Source organism: Ursus americanus, chromosome 24 (assembly GCF_024610735.1).
Source record: "Ursus americanus isolate L20-20 chromosome 24, mUrsAme1.1.p, whole genome shotgun sequence".
In the NCBI taxonomy this organism is placed as follows: domain Eukaryota; kingdom Metazoa; phylum Chordata; class Mammalia; order Carnivora; family Ursidae; genus Ursus; species Ursus americanus.
The window spans coordinates 30837762-30852224 of NC_142150.1; the positions used below are offsets into that span (position 1 = coordinate 30837762).

At 36.5% G+C, this 14463-nt stretch overlaps 1 protein-coding gene across 3 annotated transcripts in view; it reads right to left on the reverse strand.

The window, feature by feature from the left end:
* Positions 1-14463, reverse strand: part of CKAP5 (cytoskeleton associated protein 5) — a 108076-nt gene that overhangs the window by 68233 nt on the left and 25380 nt on the right. For all 3 annotated transcript variants that reach the window (XM_045786544.2, XM_045786546.2, XM_087854815.1), the window contains exons 2-3: positions 2151-2244; positions 1246-1439 (exon numbers count right to left, since the gene is read on the reverse strand). In XM_045786544.2, coding sequence (XP_045642500.1) covers positions 1246-1439; positions 2151-2207 — 251 coding nt within the window. In that variant the 5' untranslated portion in view covers positions 2208-2244. The remainder of the gene's footprint in view (positions 1-1245; positions 1440-2150; positions 2245-14463) is intronic.

Sequence of the window (14463 nt, forward strand, 5' to 3'; positions counted from 1 at the left end):
CACACCAGGCAGTGACACAGAACGATATCTTCTCTTTATAAATGTAGAAAATTCAAATAAGAAAGCAAAAATCCCTTGACATCCCATTACCCAGAGAAAACTACTTTCAACTATTTGGTATTTATCCTTCCAGATTTATCTCTCTATACGCATGGACAGATAAATAGATATACATACAGATATATTTTTTAAAAAAACAGGATTACAGAGTTCTTGGTTTTGAAATTTTTTTAAAAGGTCATTTTAAACATTTCTTAGAACAAGAGAATTTCTTCACAGAGGGGATGGATATGTATCTTTAATAACAAAAGGCTGCTCCTGATTCGTTGGCAAGATTTTATAGTACCTTTACTACTTTGAGTCTCTTCTAAATTAAATAAAATCTGTACCATTAGAAATCAGAGTGGGTTGGGACTACCTGCATTTGTCAAAAAAGTTCCTGGTATCAGAAGAAAAATGCAATTTTAAAAAAAGCCATGTTCTCATTAATGGCAAGGGAAACTGATAACAGAACTGTCAGGTTAATGATTGTCTTTATTGGTATGATCTTCGAAGCAAGTCAAGTATATATTTCTTGTGCAATTAAGTTGAAGGTCCCCCCCCCCTTTTTAATGGAGGGCTCCTTTCAATGACATCAAGACTAGCATTAGAAAACCAGATGTCTGAGGTATGGGAGAGTGGGTGATTAAAAACCTGGATCATCTGAAGCTCAAGTCAAATTGGCCAGGTGTCACAGAGGTTGTTTAGTTAGCAACACCTCTCCTAAGAGACAAAAATGCCTAATCACCAGAGAGAAAGATGTGTTTCTCAGATCACCTCGTTGGGAAGCCTTGTAGAAAGAGATTTTTGTAATACCCAAATGCTTTTCAGTGAAATTCTGATAATTCCTTTGCTAACACCCTCAACTTTCTTCTAAAAGTTACTAGAGATTTTCCCTCTGGTTTAAAGTTAATTCCCATACAAAAGGCTCAAAAGTAAACTCACTTGCTCATCAAACCTTAAGGTATGGTTTTCAAGATTTTGTTTCTAATTTGCTCCTCTTTAGAGATCACATGTACCATTTAGATTTCTGAGAGTAGATAAAAACCAAATGAAAAACAAGTACCAAGGCGCTACGAAAGTAAGAAAATTAGTATCTTCTAAAAGTGCTAATAACTAAGGACAACAATCCACAAATATACATAAATTAATCGATGCAGCACCAGACAAGGGTTTTACCAGAATAGTTGGAAAGAAACAACTTACTTTCCTGCTACATGGGCATTTTCAACATAAACAAGTGCAGCTTCTAATCCTTTCAACTGAACCACTGCATTGGAATCAGTCACAAATTTTTTGATCAGTCCTAAAAATTTGGACCATTCTGGGCTCTTTTCATCCTTTATTTTCTGGAAGATCTTCAGGGCCTCTTCATACCCACTTAACCTTGCTTTCCAGAGCTAAAAGAAAAGTATTTTGAAACAAAACACAATTTAATGATATTATTATCTACTGTTAATGGGGTGGGGGGATGACTACCCTATACCAGGTAATTTGAATAAAGGACCCCATGATTAGAAACAAAAAGGTTTAAGAAATTCAGAGTTTTCAAAGATTAGCTTATAAACTTTTTCTCGTAAGTGTTCAATATTTGCAATATTCTTCCAAGGCCATCTAGAATTACTAACAATCCACTATAAATGTATCCTACTTTGTATCCAAGTATTAGTTTTTCCTTTTTTATAATATGTAACTTACAATTAAAGATGTAATGATTCAAAAATGAGATATCACAGGCACGTAGGTGGCTAAGGCAGTTAAGCGGCCATCCAACTCCTGATTTCAGTTCAGGTCATGATCTCAGGGTTGTGAGATGGAGACCCATGTCAGGCTCTGCGATCAGTAAGAATCTGCTTGAGATTCTCCCCCTCTCTCTCTCTCTGCCCCTCCCCTCACTCACTCGAGCACGCGCGCGCATACGCGCTCTCTCTCTAATAAAGTCTTTAAAAAAAAATGAGAAATCATCCTACTGAAACTGTCTAATCTCCAAAGCATGTTGTTTCTCAGTTGTATTGTGTAATCACCAGGCAGCTCTATACTGTACCACAGAGTGTAAAGTGCTGACAAAACAAGCCAATGACACCGAAATCTGAGTTCCAGGAAAGTCTTACCTTGTGTTCACATTTCTGATCAACCGGCAATTTCATCCACTCACTGTCATCTCCCATTGTGCTTCCAGTTTCTCCTCAGAATTAAGAGTAATTCCTGGTCAGACAGAAATGGTACTTAGTTAAGTTTAGCAGTCAAGCAGTCTTGTAGACAAAATGACTTTTCTGAGATTATTATTTTATCACGCGTGCACCAATAAGAATAAAAAAGCTCACTCTTTGGTCGAATGCCCATTTAATTCTATTAATCGAACATTTAAAAAGTGAAAGAAAAAAGTTAACCAAAAAGTCTAAATGAGGAGCGCCTTGGCTGGCTTAGTCAGTAGAACATATGACTGTTAATCTCAGGGGTGTGAGTTCAAGCCCCACGTTGGGTGTAGAGATTACGTACATAAATAAAACTTAAAAAAAAAAAAAAAACACGACACATATATTTTCGAAATGGCAACTTCCTAGGTATATATAACAAAGCCAGGATAAAACTGAAGAGCTGAGCTACCTGGCCTTTAAAAGGGCAAGAAAAGAGTTTCAAAGAAAAGTCATACATGCAAATGTTAACCTAAAATTCCTTTAGAAAATAATCAATATGGAAAAATCTCAGTGTTACCCAGCTCTCTATTTCTGGTAAATATGACTCGAGACAGTATGATTACATAACCTAGTAAAAAAATTAAACCCCTGAATGAACCATTCCTTCATAAACTTTATATCATTTTTTAGTTAGGTTTACATTCCTTTAACAACTTTATGCTATTCGTTTAGATAATACCTTTTTATTGGATTATAAAAGTAATGTAGGTCAACTGCAGAAAATCTGGAAGGTAGACAAAATACATAAGGAAGGAAAGTATTAAAACATAATTTTACCACCAATTATTAACCATGATGAACACTGAAGTGTATATCCACTTGAATCCTTCCAGAGTTTCTTTTCTTTTCTTTTCTTTTTAAGATTTATTTATTTACTTGAGAGAGGCAGAGGGAGGGCAGAGAGAGGGAAAGAGAAACTTCAATAGACTCTGCGCTCAGCAGAGAGCTGGATGCAGAGCTGGATCTCACAACCCTGAGATCAGGATCTGAACCCAAACCAAGAGTCCAAGGCTTAACCAACTGTGCCACCCAGGCGCCCCTAGAGTTTTTTCAATGAACATGCAATATATAAATTATATGAAAGAGACAGGGATAATCCTCTTATAATTTTTTTAAAAGATTTTATTTATTTGACAGAGAGAGAGAGACAGCCAGCGAGAGAGGGAACACAAGCAGGGGGAGTGGGAGAGGAAGAAGCAGGTTCCCTGCTGAGCAGGGAGTCAGATGCGGGGCTCGATCCCAGGACCCTGGGATCATGCCCTGAGATGAAGGCAGACACTTAACGACTGAGCCACCCAGAAGCCCCTATAATTTTTTTCTCATATAGCCACAAATGTTTTCCCATGTTTGAGAACATGATGTTTAAAGGATACATAGCACTCCATTTTATAAATATACCAAAATTACCAATCTTAACATTGGACATTTAGATTGTTTCCAATTTTTCAGTATTATATATAATATAAAAGGGATCCTGTTCATCTCTCCATCCCAGTCCCAGTCTGACATAAAATATACCTTCAATAAATATTTGTTTAATGAATATGTACCTTGAAGGTGTCTACTATGAATCGGGTGTTGTATGGAGTACTTTTTTAAACATGTTGATTCACTTTGTACTAACAACAACTACATCAAAGAAAGATATTCTCTCCACTTTACACACTAGGCTCATAAAATTTATGTAACTTGCCTGAAACACAAAACTGGAATCCCATCATGATTCAGTCTATGCCTCTTTCTTTACAATCTGTTCCCTCCCATCAAAACATAGGGAATATCCCAGGGAAAGCTGTACACTCAAAGACTTAAGTTTATTAGAGTAAGTGGAATTTTCATTAAGACTTCTCTCCAAAACCCCCAGAACCCTGAGAACAATAGCAGTGTGTTTTAGAGAACGAATCAAACCTTAACAGAGATTCTGCAGCAATGGTGGGAGATAAAATAGTACAGCAGTTTATAAAGTAGTACAGTATACAGTAATAATAGTACTACTAATAGTATTAATAATATTATTAAATAGCATAACAGTTTATAAAGTATAAAGCATTACTCAAGTTGTTGAAGATGTACATATTCTACTTCATTCCTAGGTATTTACCCTAGGAATTGACGCCAACTTTTTTCCAGAAGATCTTATAACACTAGATATTCACAGCAATGTTGTTCATAAAAGCCAGAAGCTGAAAACACTTCACAAGTTCATCAGAAAGTGAATGAATAGTGGCATATTCATTGAGTGCAATATTATACAGCAATTTAAATGATTGAGCTATGCAGTGCTTCTCAAACTCTTTAGTGAATGATCCATCTTTTTTAAAAATTTCAAGTAACTGTACATTATTATGCTTGTAAAATACAATAAAAATTATTAGATCTGTGTATTTTTGTAGTCCCCCAAGTACAGCTACCATGTAAACCAATTTGGTGTTTCCTTAAAAAGTTAAACATAGAATTATCAAAAGGCTCTGCAATTCTACTCCTGGGTATATACCCAAAGAATTGAAAACAGGTATTCCAACAAGTACATGTACATACATATTCACAGCGGCACTATTCACCTGAGGCAATAAATAGCCCAAATTTCCATCAGTAGATGAATAAACAAAGTCTGGTATGTAATTACTATGGACTATTATTCAGCCATAAAAGGGAATGATACTGATACAGGCTACCACACAGATGAACTTCATAAATATGTTGCTAAGTGAAAGAAGTCAAACGCAAAGGTCCCGTATTGCAGGATTCCATTTATATGAAATGTCCAGAATAGATCAATCCTTAGAGACAGAATGCAGACCGGCGGTTGCCAGGAGTTTGACAGAATGGGAAATAGGAAGTAAATGCTTAATGCGTAAGAAGTTTTACTGTGGTGTGATGGAAATGTTTTGAAACTAGATAGAGGTGGTGCTGGCACAACACTGTGACTATACAAAATGCAACTGAATTGTTCACTTTAAAAGAGTTAATTTTATGTTATGTGAATTTCATCTCAATAGATTTTTTTTTTTTTTTTTTTAAGTTCTCAGGTGATTTTAACATGCAGCCTGGGTTGAAAACCTCCAAAGTTACTTTTTTGGCACAAGTCTGAGATGCAAAGGCAATCTTCCATCTGGGTTTTTTGTTTTTGTTTAAAGACAAACACTCAATGAAAGCTTTCAAAATATTTTCCAACCAAGAGAATGTGAACTGTCAGTATTTGTCAGTATTCTTTAAGTTCACTGCAATACTTTTTCTTTTTTTCTTGTTGGTTGCTTTTAGAAAACATGAAGAAAAAGGTTATCCAACCTAATAGTCTCATATAAAATTTAGATGCCATTATGTTATACTTTCTGAAATGGCTTCTACTACTTTATTGCCTGAGTTTTAAAAAATTGGTGTTTATGGCTTATTTCTTTCTAGTTAAAGGAAAGGCTTGCTTCATACCAAAACTTGCCCAGCCATTGAAATAATGAATACAGCGCTTGTTTATACATGTGGGACTGGGGACTCTTTGCTCTGTCTGTGTTTGTCTTCAAGGATTGATATGCTAAGAACAAAAAGGACTTATCCACTAATTTTCTCCCATATTTGTTTTAATATTAACTTTAGAATTTAGTTTTTTACATATACAAGAAAATATACACAATATGTGCTATGAAGCATTACAATAAAATTGACCCGATGACCTAAACCCAGTCTAAAAATTAGAACACTACCATTAATATTGTTCCACTTGTGCACATCTTTCCTACCCCATCCTTCTTCCCACATAAGCACTTTCCTGAAGTTCGTTTAGTTCTATGCCACAGTCACACATCCCTAAACAACAAAATTAACTGTGCTTATTGTGAGCTTTAGAAAAATATTATCTGTATGTTGTCTTCCATAACTTCCTTTTTTCATTCAGTATTTCATTTGTAAAATTCATCCATGTGTGTACTATAGATCAAAGCTACTCAAAATGTGGTCCAAAGACTTGTGATGGTTCACAAACGTATCCGAGACAAGTACAGAAATGGAGATAAGAGTTTAGAAGCTGCCACAGCACCTATTCTAACTGCTTTTATTATAGTGGTTTGAGGAACTGAAACAAGTTCAGCAAGGCTAAAGTATAAAATGCAACACAGAAAGTAAGGGGGTGTAAAGTCAGGCTGGAAAGTAGTCAAGATCAAACCTTGGAAGGTCTTGTGAGCAATGTTAAGGAATTTGGACTTAATCTCAAGTGTAAAATGAAACTTTGAAGGACTGTAAATATTACATTAACATAATGTAATGTAATAAACATTACATATGCCATCAAACTTGCATTTTTTGAAGACTGTATATTGTACATGTAAAAAAGCAATGTAAAGAATGGTTTGGAAGGCAGTAACAATGGAAGGAAATCAGTTAGAATACAGTGGTCTAGATCAAAGGCCTGGACCTAGGGATAGTAGCAATGCAGAGAGAGGAAAACGGATGGATTTTAGAGATATAAGGAGTGTTAAAGAATGTTCTTACAGAGTGAATGTAGAGAGGGAGGAAGATGAAGTTTTGGACAAGCTGTTTGAGACACACACAAGTGTAGACGAGTGCAGCATCTGGAGATTTAAGCCTGGAGCTCAAGAGAGAGATCTGGCCTGGAGATAAAAATTTAGAAGTTATCAGTAGATAAATGTAAGTAAAACCAAGGGGAAGGACCATAGCACTGAGGAAGAGTACATAGTAAGAAGGTCCAGGACAGAGTTCAGATGACACCAGCATTTATAGCACAGGTAGATGTACCCCTCAATCCACCATCATGCACACTGCCTGGAACATAAAAAATGATCAATAAATGTCTGCTGGGGATAATCCAAAAAGCACACAATAATCCACACCAAAAATCCACAATAATCCAAAAAGCACTAACAGTTTTATCAAACTTGAGAAAACTTTATTACCTTCTATTTCTATCTGCAAATCTAAATAAAAAAAAAAGAATTCTGTATCTTCAGAACCACCGCTTAAGAGGAGACCCTGTGTAAATTACTTAGGGAAATGTATATTGCCTCAGCATGCTTGTGTGTAAAGTGGGGATAATGGTAGGGGATAACCCTACCTCACAGGGTTGTTGTGGGGATTAAAGGAGTTAGTCCATCTAAAACTCTTAGACTAGGTACTTGGCATCTAGCAAGGACTCAATAAATGTTAGCAATTTACCAATTTATCAGTATTTGGCGTTCCTAATTTGAAAATACTTACTTCATTTCTAAATTACAACTGACTTTATTTTTTAATTCTATAGGATTAAAAGAACAAACACAAATACCCCAAAATGAATTTAGTCAGCATTTTACTCGTAACAGTTGTTTGAAAATGATATATTCATTAACACAAGTCATAAGTCAAATGTTTGAAAGAAAGTAAAATAGGGGCACCTGGGTGGCTCAAGTCAGTTAACTGTCTGCCTTCAGCTCAGGTCATGATCTCAAGGTCCTGGGATCAATTTCCAAGTCAGGCTCCCAGCTCAGAGGGGAGTCTGCTTCTCCCTCTACCCTTCCCCCCTACTCGTTATCTCTCTCTCTCTCAAATAATTATAAATAAAATCTTAAGAAACAAAATAAAAATATATTACACATAATGTATAGGCCTTTTTTTAAAGCTAGGTGTGGAGCCCAACATAGGGCTCAAATTCATGACCTTGAGACCAAGACCTGAGCTGAAATCAAGGGTCAGTTGCTTAACAACTGAGCCACCCAGGCACCCCCAGAATAATTCTTAATGCATAAAATACGTAAGATTATGCCAAATTATTTTAAAGTAATTAATCAAATGTTATCAAAATATTTACTTTAAAATGTGAATATATTAATTTCTCCATTAATACATTAAATAAAATCTAGCAGGTTTAATAATTACTATAATTTTGAAGTTCTAATGAACAAAAATATTTTGATATATTGTATGACATCATGTGATTATGAAAATTATTTCTATTGGTGACAATACACGCATCCTTCTAACATTGTGACTTATGGTCTACATTCTTAATGGAAGAAAGAGCTAAAATTTCAGTTACATGGTTAGTTAAAATAAAGATGCCATTATTTTTCCTTCCAATTTCAAAGAATCCCTGAATTTTATAATCCCAGGTTAAAATCTCTTGGTCTACAACCTTTCAAATTCTATGATCACATGAAGTCTCCTTACGTTCAAAGACTTTAGGGCACTATTTACATTAGTCCCAAAATCCCTACTTAAAACAGTTAATACCAATCATATATCTCAATAGTACTTCATATTTTATAAGTATTTCTACAATAATTTTCTTATTTGAGAATCTAGTGAGGAAGACATTTAACCACTTCTATGTATTTTACAATGTAAATGCAAGCACAATTTTATTACTTCATTGGGTTTTCTTTCATTTCTGTATTATTTGTAGTTATGCAGCTCTTCCTTACTAAACTGTAAGACTCCCTTGAGCAAGAGCTTTTTTTTTTTCAATCTCTATTCTCACAATGCTCAAAAAATCACAAAGAACAACATGGGATAAAGCAAATATAATTGTCCTCTTTTTACATATAAGGAAACAGAGGTTCAGTGTCTTACCCAAGGTCACCTAAGTGGGAGAGACTGGTCTAGGAGAGATTTCTTGAATCCTACTTTGGTGAAATTCTTACAATTTACCTACATATGGTTTCTAGATTATCTATAGTGAAAACTATTCAAACTTTATAAATAATAAGATTTATTTTGGTGATTATTTAATTCAGTTAAAATATAGAGGGAAAAAAAGAAAGAAAATATAGAGTAGGGGCGCCTGGGTGGCTCAGTCTGTTTAAGCATCTGCCTTCGGCTCAGGTCATGATCTTAGGATTCTGGAATCCAGCCCCTCATCAGCCTGCTTCTCCCACTCCCTCTCCCCCTGCTTGTACTCTCTCTCTGTCAAATAAATAAACAAAATCTTAAAAAAAAAGAAAAGAAAAGAAAATATAAAGAGTAAATGAGCATAACATGAAAAACAAGTTTATCTGCCTCCAAAAGGACTTACATAATTTAGATATTAAAATTTAAAATTTAAGGGGGAATCATCCCGAATCAGCAGCTGCCAAATAATCAAGTCTAACTACCCAACTGGGCCTTAAACACTGTTAACCTGCCTTTGGATAAGAGGGGAATAACTACAGTTTGAATTGTAATTTAATTTGGAATTGTTCATGCAATCCAACCCCATTCCCCCCCCACCCCGCCCCACCCCATTCCATTGAGATGGCTCTACCAACTGATAAAGAAAATCTTTCCTTGAGATTAATAAAAAGCAAAAGGATGGTGAACTATGATGGCTATAATTCAAATTAGTTCTAAATTTGACTATAATTCTAGAACATTTGGAGAAGGGATCATTAAAGTCACCGCTTATTTGAAAGCTGAACTTTGCCTCTATCTGCAAATTTTACCCATTATCACAAAGGAAAGTAAAGGCGTTGGGAACATTTCAGAACAAATACAGGAAGTAATGAAGAGTAACCTCAGAATCAGTATAAAATGAAATACATATAGAATAAAATGTAACAATTTCATGAAAAGTCACATAAGTTAAATGCCAAATGTTTTCTTTAGAGGAATGTTGTACTGTTTTCAATATACACAGCAAACTGAAACCAAACTAACATTCACAACAGCCGAAGAATGGGAACTACCCAAATGTCCATCCACTGATTAACAGATTAAAAAAAAAAAAAAGGTAAATCCATACCAATGAAATATTATTCAATAATAACAAGAAATGAAGTACTATAAAGAACTCCTAAGGGGTGCCAGGGTGGCTCAGTCAGTTAACTGCTTGACTCTTGATTTCGTCTCAGGTCATAATCTCGGGGTCGTGGGATTGAGCCCGCTCTAGAAAAAACCAACTCCTAAAACTCAACAACAAGCAACCCAATTAAAAAATGGGCAAAGGACTTAACTAGACACTTCTCCAAAGAAGATCTACAAATGTCCAATAAGCACATGAGAAGCTCAACATTGTTTTTTTTTTAAAGATTTTATTTATTTATTTGACAGAGATAGAGACAGCCAGCGAGAGAGGAAACACAAGCAGGGGGAGTGGGAGAGGAAGAAGCAGGCTCATAGAGGAGGAGCCTGACGTGGGGCTCGATCCCGGAACGCCGGGATCACACCCTGAGCCGAAGGCAGACGCTTTAACCGCTGTGCCACCCAGGCGCCCCAAGAAGCTCAACATTATTAATCATTATGGAAATGCATATCAAAACTGTAAGATATCACCTCACGCCTATTAAGATGGCTACTATCAAAACAAAACGGAGCAAAACAAAACAAAAAAACAAGTGTTGACAAGGATGTGGGGAAATTGACACCCTTGTAAAGAACCCTGTTCTTAAGAATGTAAACGGGGGGGGGGGGGGGGGGCGTGCCTGGGTGGCTCAGTTGGTTAAGCATCTGCCTTGGGCTCAGGTCATGATCTTGGAGTTCTGGGACCACGGCGGCATCAGGCTCCCTGTTCAGCAGGGAGTCTGCTTCTCCCTCTCCCTCTCTTAGTCCCCCTGCTGCTTATGCTAGCTCTCACCAGCTCATTCTCTCAAATAAATAAATAAAATCTTAAAAAAAAAAAAAAAGAATGTAAAATGGTACAGCTGCTGTGGAAAACAGTATGGCAGTTTCCCAAAAAATAAGAAACAGAATTACCAAATAACCCAGCAATTCCACTTCTTGGTATATGCCCAAAAAAATTGAAAGCAGGGTCTCAAAGACATTATTTGTATACCCATGTTCATTTCATAGCAACATTATTCACAATAGCTAAAACGTAGAATACACATAAAATGGAATATTATTTAGACTTAAAAAGAAATTCTGACATATGCTATAACCTGGATGAACCCTGAGGCCATTATGCTAACATGAAATAAGCCAGCCACAAACAGACAAATACTGTATGATTCCACTTAAATGAGGTAGTCAAAATCAGAGACATAAAGGAGAATGGTTCTTGTCAGTGAATGGGTGGACTGGAGTATAAAGCTTCAGTTTTCCAAAATGAAAAAAATTATGGAGGTAGATGGTGGTGACGGTTCCACAACATATGAATGTATCTGATACCAGTGACCTGCACACTTAAAAATGGTTAAGATGGTAAATTTTATGTTGTATGTATTTTACTACACACACACACGCACACACACACACAGACACACACACGAAATGAAGTACTGGTAAATGCTATAACACGGATCAATCTTGAAAACATTATACCAAAGGAAACCAGTTACAAAGAACTACATATTAAATAATTCCATTCATATGAAATGTCCAGAATGGGAAAGTCTATAAGACACAGAAAGTAGATCAGTGTTTGCCCAGGACTGAAGTGTTTGGGGAAATTAAAAGGGTGAAGGCTAAGTAGGGGCGCCTGGGTAGCGCAGTTGTTAGGCATCTGCCTTCGGCTCAGGGCGTGATCCCGGCGTTCTGGGATCAAGTCCCACATCATCGGGCTCCTCCGCTGGGAGCCTGCTTCTTCCTCTCCCACTCCCCCTGCTTGTGTTCCCTCTCTCGCTGGCTGTCTATCTCTGTCAAATAAATAAATAAATAATCTTTAAAAAAATAAATAAATAAAAAATAAATAAAAGGGTGAAAGCTAAGGAATATAGGATTTCTTTTTGGGGTAATGAAAATGTTTTAAAATTGTGGTGATGATTGCACAAATCTAGAAAAGCCATTGAATTATACACTTTAAATGGTGAGTGATATATAAATTATATTTCATTAAAACTGCTTTTTAGGGGTGCCTGGGTGGCTCAGTCGGTTAGGCGTCTGCCTTCGGCTCAGGTCATGATCCCAAGGTCCTGGGATCAAGCCCTGCATCAGGCTCCCTGTAAAGCAGGGAGCCTGCTTCTCCCTCTCCCTCCTTGTGCTCTTTCTCTCTCTCTCAAATAAATAAATAAAATCTTAAAATGAAACAAAACAAAAATGCTGCTTTAAAAAAAAAACCAAAAAACAGGGGCGCCTGGGTGGCACAGTGGTTAAGCGTCTGCCTTCGGCTCAGGGCGTGATCCCGGCGTTATGGGATCGAGCCCCACATCAGGCTCCTCCGCTATGAGCCTGCTTCTTCCTCTCCCACTCCCCCTGCTTGTGTTCCCTCTCTCGCTGGCTGTCTCTATCTCTGTCGAATAAAATAAATTTAAAAAAAAAAAAAAAAAAAAAAAAAAACAAAAAACAAAGTTTACTAACAAAAGGCCTTAAGAGATAAGAAAGATAAGAATGATTTGTTCAAGCTAATGATCATTTAACATGTGCATGGGTTGGCTGCACAGATTAGAGTCCTTTCTAATACCAAGGTCTAATAATAAGGAATTACTCTATTTCAATTTTACCTTAAGCATTCACATTCACTGAATTTCCCTATGGGCAAACCATGATGTACCTAAGTTCACAGGGGTACAAGTAAGAAGTCTAAACCAATAATCATAATACAAAATACATTATGTGTGGACAGTGCTTTGAGCAAGGCATAAATCAGAGTTAGAGGAGTTCGAAATAGGATTAACCACCAGTGAGTGAGGAATGGTCAGTGAAAATCTCACAGAAAGGATGGCATCTGAACTCAGTGATGAATGACAGGCCGGATTTTCAAAAAAGCAGACAAACAAACTGAAGTCGAAGAGGAGATACTCTAGGCTGAGAAAAAAAGAAAGGCAAAGTCTTGGAGATAGGAAAGTACAGAGCATGTTCAGAGAACAATGAATGGCTCCATTTACTATAGTCTAAGATAAGAAGTAGACGAGGGTCAGATCATATAGAATCTTGAATATTAGGCTAAACAGCAGAAGATGCTAATGACTGAAGCAGGGCAATGACATGATTCTACCTACTTCAGAAAGATAAATCTAGGTAGAATGGATTGAAAGGGAGAGAAAAATAGAATCTTGATAGGAAATTACCACAGTACTCTAAGACAAAGATAAACTGGAGCCAGAGGGGTCTTAGGAATGGAAAGGATGGGCAGGGGGACTGAAGGGAGTTACATTAAAGAAGTAAAATCAGTAAGCCTTAGCAAGTAAGGATGCGGGAGCAGAAGTCGTCTAGCAGGAGACTCCAGTCTAGGTGACTGGGAAAACAGTAGGGCTAATGACAGAAAAATATCAGAAGTAGTTCTGGATTGTTTATTTTGGGGGACTAGAGAAGAGGTGAGGAATATGATGAGTTTGGTTTTAGACTTGAGAAATATGATCTTCAAGTGGTTGGAAATGTAGCCCCAGGATTAAACAGACGATTCTGGATTTTATAAACACGGACATGGGAAACCAAGTCATTACACAGCAAGGTTTGATGCTTCAAGAGTGAATAAAGTTGTCAACAAAGAGATGCATTAATAAAATTAATTTGAACTATATATGATGCTTACTATGGTTCATTCAATCTAGTCCATACTACAAATGTTCATACTTTCAAATTATACACAGAGGCTTTACCCTGGCCTAAAACAGAGGAAAAGATAAGGAAGCCAGATAAAATAAATCTGTTCTACAGAAATATTATAATCTTATAACATTGCTGTATCTAAAACATCTTCCAAAGAGCTCAAAATACCATACAGTCCACACTACTGCTGAAAAAGGTTTAGACGTAATTATTTTTAGACCAGAGGTTAAGAAATGTTTCCAAGGTCATACATAAAGGCAGAACTTAGAATAAATTTCAAACTGATTTTCCAGTTTAGTATTTAATTAAGTAACAAATTACCTATTAAGTATGCATTATGTATTATTATAACATACAGACCCAAGCAATCTATGCATTTTCTCATTCATCAACCAGCTAAAAGTAAGGCACCAAGAGATTAAGTCATGAGTAATGTTAGAGCTGGGCCTACAATCTCTATCTCCTTTCTCTTAGTCCACCAACTCTGCCGTACCGCACCACTCATGGGTCCAAGTGTAGTATCTTTTTATTTTAAGTTCCTGTAACTTGACAGTCTATAAGAATAACTACACAGCTACTGAACAGACTGTTTTAGCTTTCTACTTCGGAAGAAGCTGTGGCAGTGAAACTATTTTATGGCTAATTCCCAAGCTCTTGACCTACAAAAGCTCTTCACTATCACAATACAAGAGATCTGGATCTGATTACCATTCCTGGACTCTCACTTCTGGCTAAGGAAATGCTACTGCAACACCACAGAATAAGTGTGAGGGAAGTTTGAGGAAAATTTCTGCCCACTCAAAAAGCAACCCCTTTGAAGTATAATAATAGACTCACCCCC